We start from the raw sequence: 27660 nt of genomic DNA on the forward strand, positions 1-27660 counted from the left end.
ATCAGAAAGAGCAAAGTAACCAGCAAGTTTAGCTTCCAATTTCAGGGTGAAGTCATCCCTTCCATCGAAGATAACCTGATAAAATGCTTGGGGAAGTGGTTTAATGCGTCATTAACAGATGGGGCCAATGTCACCAATGCCGTGAAGCAGACAGACGAATGGCTGAAGAAGATCGAGAAATCCAGACTTCCCGGTAAATTCAAGACCTGGCTGTACCAATACGGCCTTCTGCCCAGGCTTCTCTGGCTCTTCACATTTTACGAGTTCCCCATGACCGTTGTAGAGGGCATCGAGAGGAAAACCAACAAGCACCTGCAGAGATGGTCAGGTGTTCCTCCAAGCTTCTCTTCAGGGGGCCTCTATATTTAATCCAGGCAGCTGCAGCTTCCCCTGTCATCTGTTGTGGAGGAATTCAAGGTGGCTAAATGCAGAGCCTTATTAAGCTTGAGAGATTGCAATGACGACCTGGTAAAGCAAGCAGGTGTTACAACCAGATCTGGGCACAAGAGGACAGCCAATGCAGTAATAGAGCAGGCAGTGTGTTCTCTGAAGCTGTGAGGCATCATTGGCAACCCCTGCGTCCAGCGGCAAGGCCTCAGCTCAGTTCACTTCCAGCAGTGGGGAAACGCAAGCATAAGGAACAGGTGAGACATGGTACAGGCAGAAGTACGGATCCATGAGGAAGAGAAGCAGATGTCAAAGGCAGTGGAACAAGTATCCCAGGGTGCCTGGACAAAATGGGATCTGCCCAAGCGCAAGATCTCATGGGCAGAGTTACAGAGACTGAAGCCCTTCCATATTTCCTTCCTCTTGCAATCCATGTATGACACCTTTCCTTCGCCATTACATCTGTACACATGGGGGATGAGAGAGGACCTGAACTGTAGGCTCTGTGGTCAAAAGTGGGCACTGGCTCATACACTGTCCGGGTGTAAAACAGCTCTAATTCAAGGATGGTATAGGTGGCACCATGATAAGGTGCTGCTGGTTCTTGCTGACACACTAGAGCAAGAGAGATGCAAGAAGAGGACGGCTGGCACAGGTTTGAGGAAGGCCATCACCTTCATCAAAGAGGGAACTAGGCCTTTCGTAACCAAACAACCAAAGCCAAATCTGCCGCTAACAGCCAGGTCCTGGGAGATGAGGGTCGATGTGGGAAGGAGGCTGCAGTTCCCGGAGGTGGTACACACAACCCTCCGCCCGGACATTGTATTGTGGTCAACTGAAGACCAGAAAATAATTCTGGTTGAGCTGACAGTGCCATGGGAGGAGGGATGGGAAGAGGCCCACTAGAGAAAGGCCTTGAAGTACCAGCCCTTAGTGCAGGAGTGCAAAGACAAGGGATGGCAGGCATGGTTGTTCCCTGTGGAGATCGGCTGCAGAGGTTTCCCAGCCAAATCAGCATGGCGGTAGTGGTCAGCTCTGGGCCTGGACGAAAGGAGCAAAAAACAAGCAACTCGTAGGATGGGGAAAGAGGCAGAACGAGCCTTTTGTTGGATTTGGAGTAGGAGAGAGGAGGGAAGCCGGAAGCCAGGAGCAGATGGGCAGTGATTTGGCCACCACTGCCGGCCCACCAACTGGAGAGTGTTGTGGTTAAGGGTCGAAACTCTCTGTGAAGGTTGGGAACCACCTGATGACATCTGCTCCTGAGTGAAGGCTACGGTTACCTCATAAGGTATCTGGAGAATGCACCCTAACAGGTGTATGTAACAAGTAACTTGGATAATAAATTTACTTTGAACTTTGAAAGCTTTTTAATTATTTTGTGACTGGGCTGTATCCACTACTCTCCATTACACATAGTATTAAAAGCAAAGCTGTAGACAACAAAGAACATTCTGATATATGCAACTTTGCTGTTCAGATGGCCCAAGATGTGTGAAGATTGATGAAATGGCATCTGCTGTGGACCTGTTGCACTGGTAGATAAATTGGAGTAGATCCAAGTCACTTCTCAGGCAGGAGTTGATATGTTACATCACCAACCTCTCAAAGCACTTCATCACAGTGGATGCAAGTTCTACTGGATGATAATCATCGAGCAGGTCACGATGTTCTTCTTGGGCACTGGTATAATTGAAGCCTGCTTGAAGCAGATGGGTACCTCAGACTGTCGAAGTGAGAGGCTGAAGCTCTCAGTGTACACTGATGGCGAACATTAGTCTTTAGAACTCGGCAAGATACCCCATCTGGACCACATGCTTTCCATGTATTCACCCTCCTGATGGATGCTCTCATATCAGCCTCAGAAACTGTAATTACAGAGTCATCTGGGACTGTGGGAGTTCATGAAGGCTCCTCCAAGTTTTATCAGTCAAAGCGAACATAAAAAGCATGTTGTTCATCTGGGAGTGAAGCCTTATTATTATCCATGTCACTTGGTTTCATGCCGTAAGGTGTTACGTACTGTGGGTGTCACTTTATAAAATGCTTGCATGAGGTAGGACTATGACATCAGTATAACAAGCTGTGACAGACTGCTGGGACCTTCAGTAGGAAGGAGGGGGATGAAGGGTGAGAAAAAAAAAGAAATAAATAAAGTTTGGACTGCAAGCTGCTGGCAGTACAGTCAGCCCTCCTTATCCGCAAGGGATAGGTTCCGGGACCCCTTGCAGATACCAAAAACCATGGATGCTCAAGTCCCTTATTCAACCTGTCTCAAAGCAGTTGACCTTAGGACCCAGCAGAATCCCAGACCTTATTTAACCTGTCTGAGTGCGGTGGACATTAGGACCCGGCAGTTGTGCTCTGAATCCACAGTGTTTCTGTTCATGAAAACAACCACGATTGAAAATAAAGTGGAAATAATAAAGCAATCGGAAAGAGGTGAAATGCCATTGGTCATTGGAAAAGCGTTAGGCTACAGTCAGTCAATGATCGGAACAATTTTAAAGGATAAGGTGAGAAAGACCCTGCCCTGATGAAAGCTACAATGGGTTTTGGGTTTTTAATCCTCCACATCAACCAGGCACGTTAGGAGAGCGCGCTCGGAAGTGGTCTGTCACTGGACTGAACTCAGGAACTTACCGAGCCTGGCACTGAAACTTATGTTAAGTGTTTTATATGCATAGAAAGGTAAAATATATACTATATACTAAGACAAACATTTGACTAACTGACACTAAATAATAATGGATGTACCTGTTCCAACTTACTTAGTAAGAGAACTTATTTTTTTTTATCCCAATCCATGGTAACCTATGCACATCTTCCCGTGTACTTTAAATCATCTCTAGATTACTTACAATACCTAATACAATGTAAATGCTATGTAAACTAGTTGTTATACTGCATTGTTTAGGGATTAATGACAAGAAAGAAAAGTCTGTACATGCTTGAACAACAAGTGCTGGAAGAGCACTTCCGGGTTTTCTCGATTCGCGGTTGGTTGAATTCGTGCATGCGGAACTCACAGATAAGGAGGGCCGACTGTACTTTGCTACAATATTGGTAGAGTTTGATACTTTCCCATGCCAAAAGATTGGGTTGATCAATGGCACACCGTGCACATTGAATACGTGACTGTCACTTCAGATGATCCATATATGGATTTTGTTGGGAGTATCCTGTGGAACCATTTTACCTGGATTCGGGTGTGTTATGTGGTAACCACTTTTGCGAAGGGATATTCTGTGATTGTCACTTTGTGGATTTCAGAATGACTCGACGGATAAGATCATCGGCGACTGTTACTTTGTTTACCTAGCATGCAATCTGTGGAATTCTTCATAATTACCTTCTCTCTACATTTTAAAGTGGATTTACAAAATCTCTCCCATCATTTATTCCATGGATTACTGGACCTTTCTACTTTGCCACCTTAATCTTAAGACTTTAAGAACTGTTCCTAAGCTTGACAGTTTGGGAGGGGGAGAGAGAGAGAGACACACACACACACACACACACACACACCTGTTAACTTCTGTTTATTTTGTTTAATTTTCTATATTATGAGTAGATACTAACAAAGATAGTGGTTTTAACATCAAAACCTGACTCAATTTGTGATCTATTGCTGCTGGAACGTGACAGAGGCAATAGCTTTCAAGCTCTGCCACAGCTGTTGAGCATCCTTCAGTGATTCAAGTTTGGTCCAGAATTGTTTTCCATATGTTGTACCTGGACTTCTTTTCTTACTTGGTTGCCAGACCTGAATCCCACTGATCTGGTCCTCAGCAAACTGCAGATCTCGTGGTTCATCCAGGGCTTCTGGTTAGGGGAGTCTCTAACTGATTTTCTGGGACACACTTGTCTATAACTTTCTCTATAAAGTCCGTGACAACTGATATATTAATTTAGATTCTGTCATTCCAAGCATTTCATATCACATTGCGGGCTGGTTACAAATCTTTTCAATATATCTCTAAACTTCTAAGTAATGTCAGTTTACTGAATACTATTGTTAGTGCAGGTCATGAGGTGACAACACATCACCTTATGCCATAATGGCAGACAGAATAAGCAAACCAATTTTGCAAGAATCGGCTACCCAGAATATCAGTGTCGGACAACATTGCGTATGTTAAGTGAACTGGGAGATGTACTGGAAACAAAGTGAATTCACCCTGTCAATGTTCAAGATAATATCTTCTTAGGCTATTCTTCAAGAGAATGACTTGTCCTCACTCTAAACCTGTGGAATGAGGTGTAAGGTGGAGCTAAACTGGGACCTACAGACTCTACAAAGGTATGTAGCTTGGGAGATTTTTCTACTTTTTTTTTACACTGGACTTTTGTGTTCCTGATGCATAACTGAGGATTCAATGTCATCCTGTATGCTCTTATCCACTTTGAATGATCATAGATCAGGGTTTCCAGCAGGTAGTTGATGAGTTGCACCTTTTATAAAGGTTTTGAGAACATTATACTATCTTTTTCTTTGTCCACCTGGTAACCTCTTGCTGTAAGAACTCAGGATAGAATCTGCCCCCAGACAGGAGAATCACCTAATGAGTCAACCATTTGTCACTGGGGCTACGATGCTGATGAACTTGGTGTGGGAGAAGATTTAACTGTTAATTTAATTTATGCTGCTAGTCCATTTGAAGAATTGAAACACACTGACTGCAGATGCTGGAATCCAGAACAAATAAAAGGTCTCGACACAAACATCAACTGCCCAGTTCTCTCTGCAGATGCTGGCTGACCCACTAAGTTCCTCCTGCAGTTAGGTTTTGCATTTGAGGAAATTTGTAGAGACACCTTTAATGTCATCTCTCCATTAATTTAAAAGGTGCCAACTGTAGTCTAAATCTTAAGAGCATCCAGAAATAGAGATCACTGCTATTCAGTAGACCAAGAACTTTGTGCTGAATTTTGTTCCATTATGGAGACATTATGGACAATGGAGAAAGTCCACATTGACATCTGTCTTTCCAAGGATGACTCCTGAGGTGTATGAAGGGTCATGACCTAGAGCCACAATGCAGGCTGCTCATCTCATCATGCCAGCCATCAATAACTTGCATCATGGGCTTCTAAGCCATAGCAACTCCAGTGTTCATCATTAAAGATTGTGAGACTGCGCACTTGCACCATCCATTGTATTCTAGATTCAAATTACCCACTGGATGAAAAAATTCTTCAGATCCACTCTAATAATGATAGTCAATTTATTAGGGAAGGAGGCACCCACTAGGAGTGGTGGCAGTTGTTTGTCCTATCCACCGATGACAGGAAATTTGTGCGAGACAACATCTAAAGTGGAAAAACCATTGCACTGGGACAGTTCCACTCTCTCAACCTCAGTTGTCTGGGTTTATGTAGTCATCTCAACTGGTTGCAGTGGATGACTAGGACTTCTGTACCTCATCATGCCCTTTACTTCCCACATAGCATTTCAAAACCATCTTCCTGGCCATTGGATCTCATCCATCCAGTCTGCCAGGGCTGACTTTGCACACTAGGACAGGTATGTCCATAATTCTCTGAGGTATGAGGTCCACTGGCTGCCCTCTCCTAGTTCAGCCTGCCGGTCAAAGCAGTGTACCAGGGTGTGGCCACTGTCACATGCAAACAGCTACTTGGAGCCATAAGTGAGAGTTAAGTGTCCATTTAGGACCAAAGGTGAGTTAACGGCCCTAGATTGGACATAAACCTCTTCACCAGAGGTGCTACTCTTCTTCCATGGGCACCCCATATATACCCCAATCCACTGAGTACTTTGTAAAGAAACTCCCTAAGTGCTGTTCTGCTTTGAGGCAAGTATCCTTGACTCAATCCGACATCAAACTTGGCAGCCCAGTTTCACCGCTAAATGTGTCAGTGAAACAGCAGTACAAATACAATACTTAAATCGTCATAATCATTATCATCTTCAAGAAAGATATCTAGCCACAGCTAGATATGCCTGCCATCTACCACAGAGAAAGCTATTGGCTCAGTTGTGCTCTCCCAAGGTTCAAACAGCTGTTCAATGAATTCTGGCATAGCTTTTACCCATTGAGGAGCACAATGGGGTTATTGCTCAACAAAGATTATACATCCAAGGGATCAATACAAACTCTACTCACAGCCTTTCTGACCTTGCAAAAGCCCTCAACTCCTTCCCCTGCCCCCTTGGCTGTCTCCTCACCTTATATTTGTTTAACAATTATATGGATCCACCACACATCCACACTGATATCAAGCAAACCTGTATCATTGCTGCAATCAACCTTTCTCTGGAGTGGAGCTGATCCAAAAGGCTAATGGTTCTGGATTGGACACACCAACATCTGCAGCATGTGACCATACAGAATACATTATGACTGCCACTGTCTGAAATATGACACATTTATTCTTTACTAGTATCCTGCTATGAATCAAAGTCTCTTTTACAAACAAAAGGGTGACCACTAACTGCAAAGTTGGCAGCTCTTCTACAAAGTTCAAATGCATTTAACAGATGCCTGAAAAATGATAAAATAGACTGTTGGCCAGCTCATGCGATGGCTCCATTGACTGAACCACCATACACAAACTACACCATACTACAGTCATGAAGCCATATTTAGTAAGAAGCTACTGCAAAGCAAGAAAATGGATGAGGTAATTCATAGTCCTCATGCAAGATTCCCTACTTGCAAGTTGAGTCAATGGTAGGAAGGCAAATGTAATGTTAACATTCATTTCGAGTGGTCTAGAATATAAAAGCAAGGATGTAATTCTGAAGCTTTAGAAGGCAACACCGTAATCGTTTGAGCCCCGCTATTGATGATGGTACCATCCCCACCTTCCATGGGAATAAAATGTCATGCTTGTTATTGCTGTCAGCAGTTATGCATTCCCTTGCCAAGCTATCTACACTACACTAGTGTATGCTACAACAAATGGTGTGTTTGATCACGAGCCAACAGTGTGTTCAAGATGTGAAATATAGTTGCAATGTTCAGAAGGTATGTAATTAAATATGTGAATATCAGATCCAAGTCTGAATAAGACATCGACAAGTTGTTTGTACTGAACAATCTATATTAATTCCATTTACTGGAATTTGGTCTGTAGCCTTCTATTCTTTTGTAACTGTAAGTATATCTTAAAAAGTTCAGTATCGATCCCACCTCCATGAGTGTTCCAGTTTCTAGGCATCCACTGGATTAAACAAAAACTTCAGAGCTGCCCACTAAACCCTCTGCCTTCTATCCTAACTTTTACTTTCTGGTTCAGTTTCTAAGAAATTTTCAGTTTCTTACCCGTCATAATTTTGTTTACTTCAGACAGTTCCCTCCCGCTCCGCCCAAACGTATATCTCACTGGGTTAAACTGCTTTATCCCAGACAAATCCTAGTACCCTTGGCACCCACTCCAGCGGAGTCACATCTTTCCCGACAACAGCTGTAAAAAGAGGGGCCACCTTAAGGCAAACTCTGCGATCTGGACACACAATTAGAAATAAGAGAGCACATGCTGAAAATCTTCAGCAACACTCACACACACATCTTAAGCATCTATGAAGATGAGTAACAGTTGAGATTTCAGGCCGAGACTCTTCATTAGGGCGCCTCGGCCCGAAACGTCACTGTTTATTCCGATCTACAGATGTTGCCAGACCTACTAAGTCCCTCCGGCATTTTGAGTGTTACCCCATATGAGAGGTTACCTCTGCAGAATGATACCAAGGTCCTACGTTATCATCTCCCTGCAGGGCTGTCTTCCTCCAGTGTTTATTCGGGGTGTGCCAGACCGGAGGTCGAGGTCTTCAAGAGGGTAAAAGCACTCAGCCACTGCAGACGTAACCCACCGCCCACCACCATACATGGGCTAAGGACACACGTTCTAACGTCAACGAACATCGTGCTTGTAACGGGCGCTCTGACGTCTTAACCAATAATTACTGAGCGAGGCGATTTCTTAGCCTATCGCCGGCGACCAGTCATGACATCATAACCAATCGCTGGCGACCACGCTAACGCCATAGCGATTGCCGGTGACAGCTCTGACGCCTTAGCCAATGGATTGTGGCGATACTCAAGGGTTGTTCTCTCATGAGTGGCTGACAGTGTTGTAGCTGCGTTTATCTTCCGGTTTTGCCGCAGCTCGTTCTTCCTCCTTCGGTTGATGCTTATGATAGGTTTTGCACATTTACAGAGCGGGAGGTAGAAATTCTCTGGACGGGAAGAGTGTCACGCACCACACCCCCCTCGAATTTCTTCCTTTACTCTGTCCATTTCCGGGCGGCACCTGGAAACGGGACTAACTGGAAGTGCCTGAGATAGAAGATGGCGGCAGGTCGGCAAGGTTGGGAGTGTGTGTGTGGCAGCCGGCGGGCAGAGTGGACCTGGTCCCGCTCTAGGCTGGGCTGGGCGTTGCTCCTAATACATTATCTGAGCTTGGCTCTGGCCCCGGCGAGCGCTGACATGACGGACGGGAACAGCGAGTACCTGAAGCGGGAGCACAGTTTAATGAAGCCGTACCAGGGTGAGTGCGGGGAGGGAAGCAAGGCAGCGAGAGAGGCTTAGGGCTCGGGTATCAAGCAGTATTGCATGCTGACTCCAAGCTCCGAAGCGATGAGGTAACCCACCATGTTTTGCTTCAGCACGCTGCCTCTCCATGAGTCCATGGTTGGCTTATTTCTGTTAGAGATACAGCATGAAACAGGCCTTTCCCGCCCAACCAAGTCATGCTGCCCAGCAACGCAACTATTTAACTCCGGCCTAATCATGGGACAATTTATGATGATCACAACTATGTAGTATCTTGCAGTTACGAACAGATTGGCAGGTAATGGCAGTTACCATTACCGAGGTGTGATACATAGGGAGAGGATGCTTTCTATAGTCCGTTGATTAAATATTGGGTAGGGTCAGCGGGGACTTAACTAATTCCTTTATGCTCTTGAGGGAGAGGCATTGGTGAGCTTCCTTGACTATGGTATCTACATAGATTGAGCTAGTGATGTGCACTTCTGGGAACGAAACTTCTAACCCTCTCAACCTCAGCACTGCTGATGTAAACAGGGGTACATTCCCCTCCCCCACTCCCATCCTTTTGAAGTCAATCTTTTGTTTTGCTGATAATGAATGAAATGTTGTATTCCAAATTATTCTTTTTTGCGATCAGGCCGCTATGGTGGTATTTGACCACACAGACGTGAGTGTATAGTGAGTAGAAGTGTAGCATTGTTGAGAACACAAATGCATATTGGAATGTTTTTTACGTATCCTGTTAAATTAGTTAATCTGCTGAGTGCCCTCTCACTGCCCAATTATCAGTTATAAACTGTTACCTTATGGAATAATGGTGACAGCAGAGATTCACATGTTCAAAATCATATGATGGCAAAAGATGGGGGTTATGCAAGGCAGTTTAGCACAAGATTGAGGAAAATGTGTTGGTATGGATTAAAGATTGATTCCACTGTCTTTCTGTATGGTACATATAAAGAGTATTCACCCCCATCCCACTGGAAGTTTTCATATTTTATTATTTTACAACATTGAATTTATTTGGCTTTTTTGACACTGATCAACAGAAAAAGACTCACGTCAAAGTGAAAACAGGTCTCTACAAAGTGATCTAAATTATAAATATTAACACAAAATAATTGATTGCATGAAGTACATACACCCTTCAAGTCAGTATTTAGTAGATGCACCTTTGGCAGCGATTACTGCCTTGAGTCTGTGTGGATAGGCCCTTATCAGCTTTGCACATATGGACACTGCAATTTTTCCCCATCTTTATAAAACTGCTCAAGCTCTGTCAGATTGTATGGAGGTCATGAGTGAACAGCCCTGTTCAAGTCCAGGCACAAATTCTAACTTGGATTAAGGCCTGGATCCTGACTTGGCCACTCCAGGACATTAACTTTTGTTGTTTTTATCCCATTCCTGTGTAGCTTTATGCTCAGGGTCATTGTCTTGCTGGAAAACAAATCTCCTAAGTCGCAGTTTTCTTGCAGACTGCATCAAGTTTTCCTCCAGGATTTACCTGTATTCTGTTGCATCCTCTACCTTCACAAGCCTTCCAGGGCCTTACAGTGAAGCATCCCCTCATGTTCCGCGGTAAGGATAGTGTGTCTTTCATGATGTGCAGTATTTGGTCTGATGTCTGAAAAGCTTGATTTGAGTTTCATCAGACCAAAGAACCTTCTTTCAGTTGACTTCAGAGTCTCTCACATGACCTCCCTCACGAGTCCCCTTGCACAGTACCCCAATTATTGAGGACAGCCTGTATATTTAGTGTCTTTGAAATTTTCTTGCATCCGTCTCCTGTATTGTGCTTTTCAATAACCTTTTTGTGTAGTTGCTTGGACTGGTCTTTTGTCTTGATGGCCTAACTTTTACCAACAGTTGGACCTACTAGATACAGGTGTATTTTTACTACAATCAATTAAACACTTTGACTGAACACAGATCTCCAAAAACAGACTTCCATTTAACTAATTATGTGACTTCTAAAACCAATTGGCTGCACCAGTGATGATTTGATGTGTCATACTAAAGGGGGTGAATACTTTTGCAATCAATTATTTTGTATATTTGTAATTAATTTTGACCAGTTTGTATGGATCTTTTTTCATTTTGACACAAGAAGTCTTTCTATTGACCATTGTCAAAAAAGCCAAATTAAGTGCACTGTGATTCAATGTTGTAAAACAATAAAACATGAAAACTTCTGGGGGGGGGGGGTGAATACTCTTTATAGGTACTATATAACCAATGGTTCTACAGTTGAATAGGATGACTAGAAACATAGAAATATTCCTAGTGTGTCTTAACTAAAGTTTATACTGGAAGGGCATTTGCAGTGGAATGCTCTAAGATTTGTTCCTGTTCCTCAGTATTTACTATCCGTGTTAATAATCTGGGGGAAGAGAGTAGTGTAAAGATCTCAGAATATTCTAGGAAAAAGATAGAAGGGCATATTGCAAGGAAGATGGGTGGACTCTGCAACAGGATATGAGAAGTGGAGGGTGTGAGTGAAAGCTTGGCAACTAGAGTTTAATGTGTAGAAAGTAAGAAAGGAAGCTACCTATTTATATAGAAATTGTGGAAGTGAAGTACAGAGAATTGTATAAGAATAAGTGAAGTATTGGAATCTCATTTTTTAAAAACATAACAGAATTGGGCATTTGACCTATCAAGTCTGCTCCAACATTTCATCATAGCTGATCCATTTTCCCCTCTTAATCCCAGGTCCTCCCTTCTTTCTGTAACCCTTTATGGCCTGGCCAATCAAGAATCCATCAATCTCTGCCTTAAATGTACGTACACACTTGGCAATGAATTCCATAGATTCACCACTCTCTGGCTAAAGAAGTTTTCATCTCTGATCTATAAGGATGCCCCTCTATTCTGAAGCCATGTCCTCTGGTTTTAGACTGTCCCACCTTGGGAAACAACTTCTCTACATAGACTCTATCAAGGCCACTCATATGAACTGAAAAGTTAGGATTGTCGCAAACATTTTGGCCTTTATTGCCAAAAGGCCAAAGCTTGGAATTTAGAAATAAAGTGTTATTACAATTATATTGGATATAGAATGTGATTTTGGTCCCCTTATTTAAGAAAGGGTCCATTAGAGACAGATAGGGTTTAAAGGAGATTAACTCAGAACAAATACTTAGGATGAGGAAGTTATCCAGTCAGAAGTGTCTAAAGAAGCTGAATCTGTATTGTTTGCAGTTTAGTAAAAATACAGCGGATTTTAGTGAAATAGACAGTATACCTCTGACAGCATAGATGTGGAGAGGTTTCTACGATTTTAATAGAAACAAGAGGATGTAGTTAGCAAGTAAAGCAGCAGGCGTATAAAACAATTGTATTGGATTTTTTTGTAGAGGGTAATGACAATGGAATTCCTTGAGTTATGGAGGTACTTGAGATTAAAATAAAATCCTTAAATGTTTGTGAATTAAGGGTAATGGAGAACTTGCACAAGAGTTGTGGCCTGGGACAGATCAGTCTGATGTTAATTGAGGGGCAAGCTTCAGAGGCCAGGTGGTCTACATGTGCTGTTTCTACTCAAATGTGAAAAGACCATAAGTGAGGGATGGAATTAGGCCATTCAGTCCATTGAGTCTGCTTAGCCATTCTGACACGGCTCTTAAAGTGATGTAAATTTGCATCACTTTAAATGTAATTATGCAAATTTGCAAAATCATGTTCGACTTGGCCCTTGGTTAGTTGTGAGTCCAGGATTTTTATGTTTGCTACCGCTTTTCACTGATAATCAGCAGTGGAGAAGCGGAGCCTTTATTTTTCTTTACCCATCTGAAGCCTCTGTTTTCTCCAGGTATTTGAGCAACTTAGGTCAACTGATCCAGGGTATGGAAAAAAAAACTGTTGGAACCTGATGTTTTTGATATGAAGTCAAGAATGAGATACAAACCTTGTTGCTTACAATTGTTTATTAAGTGTTGAGAGAGCAAAGAGGGAGAAGAAAGAAACGTGGGGTGAAGAAACCCACATGGCAGGGAAAAGAACATGGCTAAGAGCAAAAGGACTGGTTCAACTGAGTCTAGTTCTCTTATACCAGTTTGCCAGTTCCATTGAATTTTCATGGATAACAGACATTCCAATGAAATTCCATTGCTTGAATTAACCAATTCCCCATTCGAGTGATGCAGCACATTCAACCACTTAAGAATGAACGGTTGCGTTTATACAAGAATCCAAATAAGCATAAGGAAGTTAAACTGCAGGGAAAATAACAATTATAAAGTCCTATTCAACATTACTCCCTTTGACTCCATATCACATATTTTGAATTGTTACATTTAGAAACACAGAAAACCTACAACACAATACAGGCCCTTCGGCTCACAAAGTTGTGCCCAACATGTCTCTGCCTTAGAAATTACTAGGCTTACCTATAGCCCTCTATTTTACTAAGCTCCATGTACCTATCTAAAAGTCTCTTAAAAGACCCTATCGTATCCGCCTCCACCACTGTTACTGGCAGCCCATTCCACGCACTCACCACTCTCTGAGTAAAAAAACTTACCCCTGACATCTCTGTACCTACTCCCCAGCACCTTAAACCTGTGTCCTCTTGTGGCAACCATTTCAGCCATGGGGAAAAGCCTCTGACTATCTGCACGATCAATGCCTCTCATCATCTTTTACACCTCTATCAGGTCACCTCTTACCCTCAGTTGCTCCAAGGAGAAAAGACCAAGTTCATTCAACCTGTTTTCATAAGGCATGCTCCCCAATCCAGGCAACATCCTTGTAAATCTCCTCTGCACCCTTTCTATGGCTTCCACATCCTTCCTGTAGTTAGGCGACCAGAACTGAGCGCAGTACTCCAAATGGGGTCTGATCAGAGTCCTATACAGCTGCAACATTACCTCTCAGCTCCTAAATTCAATTCCACGATTGATGAAGGCCGTTACACTGTATGCCTTCTTAAACACAAAGTCATCTGTGCAGGAGCTTTGAGTGTCCCCAAGATCCCCCTGATACTCCACACTGCCAAGAGTCTTACCATTAATACTATATTCTGCCATCATATTTGACCAACCAAAATGAACCACTTCACACTTATCTGGGTTGAACTCCATCTGCCACTTCTCAGCCCAGTTTTGCATCCTATCAATGTCCCACTGTAACCTCTGACAGCTCTCCACACTGTCCACAACACCTCCAACTTTTGCGTCATCAGCAAACTTACTAACCCCTCCCTCCACTTCCTCATCCAGGTCATTTATAAAAATCACAAAGAGTAAGGGTCCCAGAACAGATCCCTGAGGCACACCACTGGTCACTGACCTCCATGCAGAATATGACACATCTGTTTGCCTTCTGTGGGCAAGCCAGTTCTGGATCCACGAAGCAATGTCCACTTGGATCCCATGCCTATTTACTTTCTCAATAAGCCTTGCATGGGGTACCTTATCAAATGCCTTGCTGAAATCCATATACATTACACCTCCTGCTCTTCCTTTATCAATGTGTTTAGTCACATTTTCAAAAAATTCAGTCAGGCTAGTAAGGCACGACCTGCCCTTGACAAAGCCATGCTGACTACTCCTAATCATATTATACCTCTACAAATGTTCATAAATCGTGCCTCTCAGGATCTTTTCCATCAACTTACCAACCCACTGAGGTAAGACTCTCTGGTCTATAATTTCCTGAGATATCTCTACTCTTTCTTGAATAAAGGAACAACATTTGCAACCCTCCAATCCTCCAGAACCTCTCCCGTCCCCATTGATGATGCAAAGATCATTGCCAGAGGCTCAGCAACCACAATAGCCTGGGGTACATCCCATTTGGTTCCGGAGACTTATCTAACTTGATGCTTTCGAAAAGCTCAAGCACATCCTCTTCCTTAATATCTGCATGCTTGAGCTTTTCAGTCTGCTGAAAGTCATTGCTACAATCACCGAGATCCTTTTCCATAGTGAATATTGAAGTAAGTATTCATTAAATTCCTCTGCTATTTCCTCCAGTTCCATACACACTTTCCCACTGTCACACTTGATAGGTCCTATTCTTTAACATCTTATCCTCTTGCTCTTCACATACTTATAGAATGCCTTGGGATTTTCCTTAATCCTGCCCGCCAAATCCTTCTCATGGCCCCTTCTGACTCTCCTAATTTCCTTCTTATGTTCCTTCCTATTAGCCTTATAATCTTCTAGATCCTAGCTTTGTGAACCTTTTGTAAGCTTTTCTTCTTGACTAAATTTATTACAGCCTTTGTACACCATGGTTCCTGTACCATACCATAACTTCACTGTCTCATTGGAACGTACCTATACAGAACTTCACACAAATATCCCCTGAATATTTGCCACGTTTCTTTCATACTTTTCCTTCAGAAATCTGCTTCCAATTTAAGCCTCCAATTTCCAGCCTGATAGCCTCATAATTCCCCTTACTCAAATTAAACACTTTTCTAACTTGTCTGTTCCTATCTCTCTCCAATGCTTTTGTAAAGGAGACAGAATCACTACCTCCAAAATGGAAATTCAGAGGCAGAAATGCATGGTACTTGTATTAAATATAACAATAATCAAAAATTCAACTATGTTATGAAAATATCACAAGGTGTTGATAGGATTATGTCATTGCTAGGTTGATTATTTTTGCACATAGGCATACTTACATCATGAATGTAAGTATGAATGATTGCCTTTATACCTTTTTTTAAAAAAGAAGGGAAATTATGGTAAAGCATATTAGAACTAATATGGCTGATCTGACCATGGACTCATCTCCACCAACCTGCCTTTTCCCCATAATCCTTCATTCCCCTACTATGCAAAATATCTATCCAACCTTGCCTTAAATATACTTACTGAGGTATCCTCCACTCCTTCATTGGGCAGAGAATTCCACAGATTCACCACTCTCTGGGGAAAGCAGTTCCCCTTCTCTCCATCTTAAATCTATTCACCCAAATCTTGAGGCTGTGTCCCTTAGTTTTTGTCTCACCTACCAGTGGAAACAGCTTTCCTACCTCTATCTTCTTCATCCCTTTCATAATTTTATGTTTCTATAAGATGTACTCTCGTTCTTCTGAATTCCAGCTAATACAGTCCCAGGGGACATAACCTCTCCTCATAGTCTAACCCCCTCATCTCCAGAATCAACAGAGTTAGCTGTTAGCTGTTTCTTTACAAATATCATAAGACATAGGGGTGGAATTGGACCATTTGACCCATTGATTCTGTTCTGCCAGTCCACCATTATCCCCCTCTACCCCATTCTCCCTGTAATCTTTGTTGACCTGATTAATCAATTATCTATCACCCTCCGCTTTAAGTATACTTAATGACTTGGCCTGCACAAGCATCTGTGGCAACAAATTCCACAGATTCACCACCCAATGGCTACAGAAATTCATTCTCATCTCTGTTCTAAATGGATGTCCCTTTATTCTGAGGTTGTGCCTTCTTGTCCTGGACTCACCCACTATAGGAAACCTCCTCTCCACATCCACTCAAATGAGGCCTTTCAATATTGAATAGGTTTTGATGAGATCCACACTTCATTCTTCTGAACTCTAGCCAATACAGGTCTAGAGCCATCATATGATAATCATTTCATTCTTGAAATCATTCTCATGGACCTCCTCTGCACCTTCTGTGATGCCAGCACATCTTTTCTTACATAAGGGGCCCAAAACTGCTCACAATACTCCAAGTGTGGTCTGCCCAATGCCTTATAAAGACCCAGCATTACATTTTTGCTCTTATATTGTAGGCCTCTTGAAATGGATGCTCATTATATGTTAGTCTTCCTTACAGCTGCAAATTAACCCTTGGGGAATCCTGCGTAAGGATTCCCAAGTCCCTTTGCACTTCTGATTTTTTTTTCTTCTTCCTGTTTATAAAATAGTCTACACCTTTATCCCTTCTACCAAAGTGCGTGACCATATATTTCCTGACACTATATTTCACCTGCTACTTCTTTGCTTATTTTCCCAATCTAAGACCTGCACTCTGCTTGTTCAACAGCCTCATGTGTCACACCTTGTTAAAGGCCTTCTTAAAATCAAAGTAAACAACATCCACTAACTGTATTTTGTTTATCCTGCCTATTATTTCCCCAAAGAATTGCAATGGTCAGGAGGGACTTCTCAGGCAAGATTTCCCCTTAAGAAATCCATGCTGATGTTGACCTACTTTATTATGCACCTCCAAGTACCCTGAAAACTCATCCTCCAAAATCCTCATTCACCAATATCTTGCCAATCATTGAAATCAGGCTAATTGGCCAATAATTACTTTTTTTTCAGCCTCCCTCTCTTCTTGGAGAGTGGGGTGATAGTTGCAATTTTCCAGTCCTCTGGAGCCGTTCCAGAATCTAGTGATTCTCTAATGCCTCCACAATCACTTTAGCTACCTCCTTCAGAACCCCAGGGTGCAGTCCATATGGTCCAGGGTACTTATGTACCTTCAGATTCCCAAAAACCTTGTCCTTAACAGTAGCAGTTCTGCCCCCTGACACTCACGCCGTTTCTTTGTCCCCATTTCTACCTCTGCAGCATTATTTTCCAGATTCACTGTCACCTCTTTATATGTTTGAAAATATTTTGGTATCTTTTATACTATTGGCTGGCTTGCATCATATTTTTTTCTCCTTATAGCATTTTAGTTGCTTTCTGTTGGTTTTTAGAAGCTTCCTAATCCTCGAACTTCCCACTAATTTTTGCTATATTATAAGCTTACTCATGCTTTCATGCTGTCTTTGACTTCCTTTGTCAGCTATGGTTGCATCATCTTCCCTTTGGAATACTATTTCTGTGCTATGTACCTGCGCTTCTTCTGATTGCTCTCAAAAACTCTTGCCATTGCTGTTCTTTCATCTCTGATACTGTTCTCTTCCAATCAACTTTGGCCAGCTTCTCTCTCGTGCCTCTAATTTTCTTTACTCCACTGTAAGACTAATACACCTGACTGTCTTCTCCCTTTCAGAGTGCAGGGTAAATTCTATCATATTACCATTGGCTCTTCAGGGTTCCTTGACCTTAAGCTCCCTCATCAAATCTGAATAATTACACAACACTCAGACCAGAATTGCCTTTCCCCTCGTGGTCTCAACCACAAGCTGCTCTAAAAAGCCATTCCACAAATTCACTCTCTTGGATTCTAGCACTAACCTGATTTTCTCAATCTATCTGCATATTGAAATCCCTGATTGCTCTTTTTACATGATTTTTCTATCTCCCATTGTAATTTGTACCCCACATCCTGGGTACTTTTCTGAGTCCTGCTTATCACTTCTATCAAGTTCTTTTTATCCTTGCAATTTCTTAACTCTACTCACAAGGATTTTACATCTTCTTATCCTATGTCACCTCTTTCTAAGGATTTGATTTCATATCTTACCAACAGAGCCATCTCACCCCTCTGCCAAGGTGCCTGTTCTTTCAATTTAAGATGTATCCTTGGATGTTGAGCTTCCAACTATGATCTTTCAGCCACGACTCAGTGACGCTAACAATGTCGTACCTCCCAATCTCTAATTGCACTACATTTTCTTATAAAGTATTCTGTATACTGCATGCATTCAAGTATAACATCAGCCCTGTATTCGTCACACTTTTCAATTTTGCTTTCATGTTACACTTAAACTCATTCCACTGAGTGCAATTTTTCTCTATCATCTACCTGTCCTTCCTCAGAGTCTCACTACACAGTGCATCGACTTGTACACCAACTGCCCCATCCTTAGCCCTGTCACCCTGGTCCCCATTCCCCTGCCAAATTAGTTTAAACCCACCCAGCATACTTTACAAACTTGTCCCCCACTCTCTGTTTCCCCCCTCCCAGTGTTTCTGTTGTCTATCTTGTTTTCTATACCAACAACTTCAAGCCCAGTGTCCTTTTTTTTACTACAGTGACATTTTGGTTTAGGGGATTGTCCTCGGAGGCTTGACTCAGACTGAGATTGCTGCGATGCACATGATGAATTCCAGTCCCACTTCTGTTGGTGAAAAGGTGTTTGCTGTTGACTCACCTGCAATAGCTGTGGCTGTTGACCCATGGTCAGTGGCTGTTGATCAGCAGGTAACTGACCCACCTGTAATGATCTTATTTGGGTTTTGATATCCCATTCCACTTGTTTGGCAGCTTGCACTGTCTTACTATATGGAACACCAGCTTCACTCCAATTCATTTTTGTTACTTTCACCATCTTTGCAATACCTGGTTTCAGGCCATCCATAAAAGTTTACTTCAAGGGACTTCTGTTATCTTCATTTACTCCCTGAATTCCTGAATAACTTAACCACACTGTCCTTTCAAGTTTTTATTTTCAAAAATATTCCCAAACCTTTTATCTATCACTTTCCCCTAAGCAGTCTGCATTGGGGCCTGTTATTCCAACCACTTCTTAACTGCATCCCAACCACCTTGTATATTTTGTTTATCATCTCTCATGTCATTGTCACCTCTGCAAGTCAATTGTCTGATTTGTTGAGATCACATAGTAGCCAAAATTTGGATGCCATCATATGGGGTGCAGTTTGTTTCTGTTAATAATTTGAAGCTCAGTCCAGACCTTTAAAGTTTCTTTTTTATGATGTGGAATTTCTCTGGAGCATTTATCAATCTTTTCCTTGGGAAGTGATTGACGGAAACCATGGAAATTCTTTCATAGGTTCTATTTTCAGTGCTGCATGTCTTCATTTCTTCAAACTTTATTGGAGCAAGCAGTAACATAATCCTGTTGTTACATCACTGTCATCCTCACTTGAGTTGCTAGGGGTCGCTGTAGACTCCCTGTCCATGTTATATCCATACCATGATTCCTCGGAGTTCAGATGGCAGCACTGTTCAACGTAAGGGGTTTTTCCCAAGGAGAAGCATCGATAGGAGGACTGCCCACTTGAGGGTCCTTGCTGGTTTTTCTGATTCTACTTCAGTTTACTTGAAAGATCCAAGTGATTTCTCTTCACTTGTTTACAATGCAAAGATTTGCTTTTTAGACTTTAGAGTGAAAAACAAGCAGGATAGACAAAGGAGAGTTGGTGATGTTGTTTGCTTGGATTTTCAGAAGGCCTTTGACACATAAGGTTGCCTTAGATAAGAGCCCATGATATTACAGGAAAAACACTAGCATGGGTAGAAGATTGGCTGATTGGGAGGAGGAAAAGAATTGAAATAAAGGGGGCCTATTTTGGTTGGCTGCCAGTGCCGAGTGATTTTTCCACAGGGGTCTGAGTTAGACTGCTTCTTTTCACATTTTATGTCAACAATTTGGTTAATGGAGTTGATGGCTTTGTGGCCAAATCTGCAGATGATACAAAGATAGGTAGAAGGATAGGTAGTGTTGAGGAAGCAGTGAGTCTGCAGGAAGATTTGGGCAAATTGGGTGAATGGGAAAAGTGGCTGATGGAATATCATGTAGGGAAGTGTATGATCATGCGCTTTGGCTGAATGAATAAAGGCATGGACTATTTCTAAATAGGGAGAAAATACAGCAAGATGGGCTGTGAGGTTAATGGCTACTGTAATTTGATAATTAATATTGGTAAGTAGCATAAGTATCAAAGATGGACATGTAAGAAGTAGATGGCAGGGCCACAGGAAATACGGAATGGGTCTAATGGGATTGCGGGTACTGGTTCAGAGCAAGTTATCAACAAAATTTTTGCATCATAACCCTGTCATGATTGTAACTCTTGTAGATGGTGCAAGTGTCATTAGAGCAGAATTACAATTATGATTGGAAGTTCTTTCTGATGAACACCTTTTAAAATGAGTGGCAGCACTTCTTGTGAAATCTCAGCTAAGTTTCCTGTGTTAACATGGAATTGTAGTAACTTGTAGAGGTGTTTGAATTTAATGTTAAGATGGTGATTCTTAAAAAGAAATTAGAGTGGAGAAGTAGGTTAATTGGCTTGTTTTTATTGTTTTATTTGCTTCTTTTTACTTTCCTCTGCCACTAATTAGCTTATTTCTGGACAATTTAGGGGTATTAAAGATAAATACAGTTTAAAATATCCTTGCATTGCGGAACAGTTACTGGTAGCTTTTGAGAAAATGTTAATCTTCATGCATGTCTGTATTTCTTCCTTTGCATCTTGCTACAGGTGTGGGCTCGAGTTCAATGCCCCTGTGGGATTTTAGCGGGAGCACAATGCTAACAGGACAGTATGTTCGTCTAACACCTGATGATCGCAGTAAAAGTGGATCGATCTGGAACCGAGTGGTAAGTGTCTGCATGCATTAGTAAACAGTAGTTTCCTCATGAGTCGACAATCTTAGTGAAGTAAGTGTGAAGTAATAAAACTGAGCTAAATATTGAATAATTGGAAGGATGAGAGAATTGTCTGTCTCATGACTATGTGGAATTTTTACCAGCAAAAAACCTTGCTAATTGTTTTTTCTTATCAGTGCTAGTATTCTCCCTTGCTGGATTGTTAGCCCAGAGGGATTAACTCTGTTAATCATATGAGCAGTTTTGGTATTCTGGGCCAAATTTACTGATTTAGCTTTGTATACTAAATAAAATAAAAATGACAGGACCAGACTTTACCCAGGTTTCTCCAAAGGCGTGCCAGGCAACAATATGAATATTGAAATCACCATTAGTGTCTTTCAGGCTATACTGCTGCTCACTCATGGGAAAGATGTGAGGTTAAAAGGGACCTGATTCTGTTCCTGTTACACAAGTTTAGCTTGAGCTCCAGTAATATTGATTTTGTATGTTTAGGCAAAAAAATGGTTTACATATATAAGTCTGCTACAAGCTCTGTTTCTAGAACAATAAAGCTAAGTGCATAAGTTTTCTTTAACCTGTTCCTGGACCCGTTTTGTAATTAAAAGTTCAAGGTGGATCTATTATCAAAGTACATAGATGTCACAATATACTGCCTTAATTTGTTTACTTGCAGGCATTTAAAGGGAAAATAATACAATAGAATTTATGAAAAATATATAAATAACAAAGATTAGCAAACAATCCATGTGCAAAAGAAGACAAATCATGCAAATTATTTTAAAGAAGTAAATAAATAGTACTGAGTTGTAGAGTCCTTGAAAGTGGTTCTATAGATTTTGGAATCAGTTCAGCATTGAGGTGAGTGAAATTTTCCACAGTGGTTCAGAAGCCTGATAGTTGTAGGCTAATAACTGTAACTGAACCTTGTGGTGTGCGACTCCTGTACCTCCTGCCTGATGGTAGTGGCGAAAAGAAAGCATGGCCTGGATGATGGGGGTCCTTAATGATGGATTCTTCTTTTTTATGACTGCACTCCTTGCTGAACAATGGGGAGGGCTTTGTGATGGACTCAGAATCAGAATCAGGTTTATTATCACCGGCATGTGTAATGAAGTTTGTTACCGACAAATGGGCTATATTCACCAACTTTTGAGGACTTTTCTGTTCCTGGATGTTGGTGTTTCCATACCAGTCAATTATGTACAAGTACTCCCAAGTCCCTCTGCACAACAGCACGCTGTAATCTTCCACTATTTAAATAATAATCTGATCATATTTTCCTTTCCAAAGAGGACCTCATGTTTAAAAAAATATCGCACTCCATCTGCTAGACACTTGCCCACTCATTTAATCTATCTATATTTCTCTGATGACTCTCCATATCCTCTGCACAATTTGCATGTCAACTGCAACTTAGATATGCTATATTAATTTCCCTTTTCCAATTTGTTAATGTATATCATGAACAGTTGCAGGCCCAAAACCAACCCCTACATCACTCTGCTCACTGCTGACGGCCAACCAGAGAAACAACCATTTTCCCAACTCTGTGCCTTCTATTGGTTAACCAGTCCTCACCATGCCAATACATTACTCCCAACTTGATGCATCCTTCTATTACAGCTGTCTTTTATGCAGCACCTTATTGAATGCTTTCTGGAAATCCAGGTATCAACCTGTGTTTCCGTCCATCCACTGTGTTCATTATATCCTCAGAGCTCCAGTAAGTTTGTCAAATAGGACCCATGCTGTGCCTGCCTGACTGAACCATATCTATCCAGGTGTCTCACTCATTCTTCCTTAATGTTAGCTTCAAGCATTTTCCTGACTATAGAAGTTAAATTGGCTGGCCTGTAGTTGTAGTTCTTTCATGTACTGCTGCTACTTAATTACAAATTTCACAATACATGCCAGTGATATTAAACCTGATTCTGACAATGCTTTCTTTGTTGGTGTTTGAACTGATGCTTGGAGTTGATGTTGAGACTCCCAGGGCTACTTCCAACTCACGATTGCCATCTCTGGCTCTGTCCTGATAGAACAAGAGCTACACAATGATTGTTTAGGAACCTGGCACATTGATTCCTTGAGTGCAGCTGTGTCTTTATGTACTTTTATTCTCCCAGTTTCGACTTCAATTCCCTGGTGTGAGAGGGTTCTTTATAGTGTTAACTGGTTTAGGAGATCTGGCTACATATGAATTCAATATTAAAAGTTACTATCAGGTGATCTATCAGTTTCATAGAAGCATAGCAAACCTACAGCACAACACAGGCCCTTTGGCCCATAAAGCTGTGCTGAACGTGTCCTTACCTTAGAAACTACCTAGGGTTACCCATAGCCCTCTATTTTTCTGAGTTCCATGTACCCATCCAGGAGTCTCTTAAAAGACCCTATCGTATTCGCCTCCATCACCAGCGCCAGCAGCCCTTTCCATGCATTCACCACTCTCTGTGTATAAAAAAACTTACCCCTGACATCTCTTTTGTACCTACTTCCAAGCACCTTCTCGTGCTAGCCACTTCAGCCCTGGGAAAAAGCCTCTGACTATCCACATGATCAATGCCTCTCGTCATCTTGTAGACCTCTATCAGGTCACCTCTCATCCTCCATTGCTCCAAGGGGAAAAGGCCGAATTCACTCAACCTATTCTCATAAGGTATGCTCCCCAATCCGGGCAACATCCTTGTAAATCTCCTCTGAACCCTTTCTATGGTTTCCACACCTTCCTGTAGCGAAGCGACCAGAACTGAGCATAGTAGTCCAAGTGGGGTCTGACCAGGGTCGTATATAGCTGCAACATTAACACTCATCTCTTAAACTCAGTCCCATGGTTGACGAAGACCAATGCTCCATATGCCTTCTTAACCACAGAGTCAACCTGCTCAGCAGCTTTGAGTGTCCTATGGACTTGGACCCTAGGATCCCTCTGATCCTGCACATTGCCAAGAGTCTTACCATTAATACTATATTCTGCCATCATATTTGACCTACCAAACTGAACCACCTCACACTTAACTGGATTGAACTCCATCTGCCACTCTCAGCCCAGTTTTGCATCCTATCAATGTCCCGCTGTAACCTCTGACAGCCCTCCACTCTATCCACAACAACTCCAAAATTTGTGTCATCAGCAAATTTACTAACCCATCCCTCCATTTCCTCAACCAGGTCATTTATAAAAATCACAAAGAGTAAGGGGTCCCTGAACATATCCCTGATGCACACCACTGGTCACCGACCTCCATGCAGAATATGACCCATCTTCAACTACTCTTTGTCTTCTGTGGGCAAGCCAGCTCTGGATCCACAAAGCAATGTCCCCTTGGATCCCATGCCTCCTTACTTTCTCAGTAAGCCTTGCAAGGGGTACCTTATCAAATGCCTTGCTGAAATCTATATACACTACATTGACTGCTCTACCTTTATCAATGTGTTTAGTCACTTCCTCAAAAAATTCAATCAGGCTTGATGGGAACGTTCTGCCTTTGACAAAGCCATGCTGACTATTCCTAATCATGTTATGCCTCTCCAAATGTTCATAAATCCTGCCTCTCAGGATCTTTTCCATCACCTTACCAACCACTGAAATAAGGCTCACTGGTCGAAAATTTCCTGGGCTATCTCTACTCCCTTTCTTGAAAAAGGAAACAACATCTGCAACCCTCCAATTCTCTGGAACCTCTCCTGTCCCCATTGATGATGCAAAGATCATCACCAGAGGCTTAGCAACCTCCTCCCTCACCTCCCACAGTAGCCTGGGGTACATCTCGTTTGGTCCTGGAGACTTATCCAACTTGATGCTTTCCAAAAGCTCCAGCACATCCTCTTTCTTAATATCTACATGCTCAAGCTTTTCAGTATACTGTAAGTCATCCCTACAATCGCCAAAATCCTTTTCTGTAGTGAGTACTGAAGCAAAGTATCCATTATGTACCTCTGCTGTCTCCTCTGGTTCCATACACACTTTTTGTCATACTTGATTGGTCCTATTCTCTCATGTTTTGTCCTCTTTCTCTTCACACACTTGTAGAATGCCTTGGGGTTTTCCTTAATTCTGTCCACCAGGGCCTTCTCATGGCCCTTTCTGGCTCTCCTAACTTCATTCTTAAGATCCTTCCTGCTAGCCTTATAGTCTTGTATATCTCTATCATTACTTAGTTTTTTTTAACCTTTTGTAAGTTCTTCTTCTTGACCACATTTATTACAACCTTTGTACACCACAGTTCCTGTATCCAACCATCCTTTCCGTGTCTCTTTGGAACATACCTATGCAGCACTCCACACAAATATCCTCTGAACATTTGCCACATTTCTTCCATACGTTTCCTTGAGAACATCTGTTTCCAATTTATGTTTTCAAGTTCCTTGGTCTGTTTTTGTTTTGTGAATGTATCCTGCTTGTGTATGAGTGGCAGCTGAGGGTTAAAGATAAGGCTGTAGGTTTGGAGTGAAATAGGATAAATAAGGGAGTGGGTTTCCTCCAAGGAAGATTTTATTTATTGTAATTTGTTATTTTCGTTTTAGTCTTTAGGACAGCTTCTTCATTCTGAGATTACATAAGTGGCAGAAATTAAATTTGTCAGCTGTTATGGTGGGATTTGATGTGTAACTGACTTTCATCCACATCTGCAAATTGCTGGACATGAATCTAACCACTGCACTGCCAACACTTCTACAAATTCTAACTTTTACAGCTTATGTAACTGATTATGTAGAGATCAAAACATAATCTTTTTCTATAAGGTCTCAGCCACTGTTGTCTGTCTTGGCAGCCTTGTTACCTCAAGGACTGGGAGCTTCACGTCCAGTTCAAAGTTCATGGAACAGGGAAAAAGAATCTTCACGGTGATGGGTTAGCTGTATGGTACACAAAGGATCGATTAACACCTGGTACAGTATTTCTCCTATGTTATCAGATTGAAATGTGAGTAGGAACTGAATTCCACTGATTTTGTATGCCATGTTCAAATATTTGAAAAGTGGTATAAGTTGATGATGCCTTATATAAATGAGGAAACTTAACTTGAGAAATTTATCGTCTTAGTCTAGTCCTGACGAAGGGTCTTGGCCCGAAACGTCGACAGTGCTTCTTCCTATAGATGTTGCCTGGCCTACTGCATTCCACCAGCATTTTGTGTGTGTTGCTTGTGAAATTTATCTTGACTGAAGTTACAACCCTTGGCCTCATTTTACAGAGAGAACTTGCATTAATATTGTGCAATAGAGGACACTTAATAGCAGTCCCTGGTGTAAGATAGCTGATACAGTAGCCAATCTGGTAGTCGGATTTGAACAGCTAAGTGGTTGTGAATAAAAAACTGTAGCATTGTTGGCAGTTAAGTATAGAGAAGAGCTCCCTGATTTGCTCACTGTTGCAGAACCTTTTGCTTTGTATTCGAACTCAAATCTTTGCACAAAATACTTACTTGTGAATTGTGTGTCCCTGTTTGCAAGTCGCAATTTTGCCAGGCTGATTTTGTCCATCATCCTTTGCTCAGCTTGCTTGAGTGTGGATGGAACCATGTGATTGTAAAATAACAGGCTTTGAACGAGCCATCTGGAACAGGTGATTTTGACTAGGCATAGGATGCAACTAAATAGTAGCTATAATTCTACAAAACAAAAACCGCACACCAACTTTTGTTTATCCACCCCTGCAGAAGCTAAAGTTATTTTCCATTCTTAATTTGGCTGTGCTGAAAAGCATTCCCAGTTTTTCTTGAGAAACTGTTAATGTGCATTCCTGTCAAGCTCCAGATTGAGGACTAAAAACATTCTTACACTGCTGTTCGGGAGTTCTAGAAGTTTAACCCAGAGTTTGTAAAGAGATGACATTTCATATTCAAATTAAAATAAAATTGCTGTTGAAAGAGCCTGATGATTTTTCTTGCATCTGTTGCCATTAGCATTAGAATTGGGTTGGTATCTGCTCTGAAGGAAATGACATTTGATAGTGCAGTCTCATTTATTCATATTGATTTAAAACTTTCTGATCAAATTTCTGACGGCTCTTGTTGTCAATGAGCAAGGCATTGGCAGACTATCCATGATGGGGAGAGGTCCATTGTATCTATGCTCAAAGGTTTGTATGTGGCGCCATAGCAGATGGTAGCATAGCAGATAGTGTGACACTATTACAACTCAGGATGCCAGACTTTGGATTGGAGTTCAATTCTGGTGTTATCTGTAAGGAGTCTGTACATCCTCCCTGTGGAATGTGTGAATTTTCCCTGGATGCTCTGGTTTCCTTCCACAGTCTAAGGACAAATGGCGTAGGTTAATTGGTCATTGTGAGTTCGAGTTGAATTGGGGGTTGCAGGGTCAGAAAGGCCTACTGTCCTGTACCTCTAAAATGAGAATCTGTGCTAGCTTTGGACAAGGAATTATGGAGAATTTGCTTTGACTGAGTTTGATTCACTCGGTGTAGAGCCCTAGGTTTTACTTTATTTCCTGCTTGTGCTGTCAAAAGCAGTCCTCTTAGAAGCCATGAAATCATATTGGACTGGTACTAAAATGATTAACTGTTGGGCTGCTTTTATCATTCCCAAAA

At 41.8% G+C, this 27660-nt stretch overlaps 1 protein-coding gene and 1 long non-coding RNA gene across 2 annotated transcripts in view; one reads left to right on the forward strand and one right to left on the reverse strand.

Moving 5' to 3' along the window:
* LOC132405285 (uncharacterized) overlaps positions 1 to 8294 on the reverse strand; it is a 31123-nt gene extending 22829 nt beyond the window's left edge. Inside the window, exon 1 of the long non-coding RNA XR_009515795.1 lies at positions 8081 to 8294. This is a non-coding gene — a long non-coding RNA (uncharacterized LOC132405285). The remainder of the gene's footprint in view (positions 1 to 8080) is intronic.
* A 168-nt stretch (positions 8295 to 8462) lies between these two features.
* The window catches only part of lman2 (lectin, mannose-binding 2), a 67597-nt gene continuing 48399 nt past the window's right edge, over positions 8463 to 27660 (forward strand). The window contains exons 1-3 of the mRNA XM_059989969.1: positions 8463 to 8898; positions 20977 to 21095; positions 25883 to 26000. Of these exons, the coding sequence (XP_059845952.1) occupies positions 8700 to 8898; positions 20977 to 21095; positions 25883 to 26000 (436 nt within the window). The 5' untranslated portion in view covers positions 8463 to 8699. The remainder of the gene's footprint in view (positions 8899 to 20976; positions 21096 to 25882; positions 26001 to 27660) is intronic.

Source organism: Hypanus sabinus, chromosome 15, assembly GCF_030144855.1.
Source record: "Hypanus sabinus isolate sHypSab1 chromosome 15, sHypSab1.hap1, whole genome shotgun sequence".
Classification (NCBI taxonomy): Eukaryota; Metazoa; Chordata; class Chondrichthyes; order Myliobatiformes; family Dasyatidae; genus Hypanus; species Hypanus sabinus.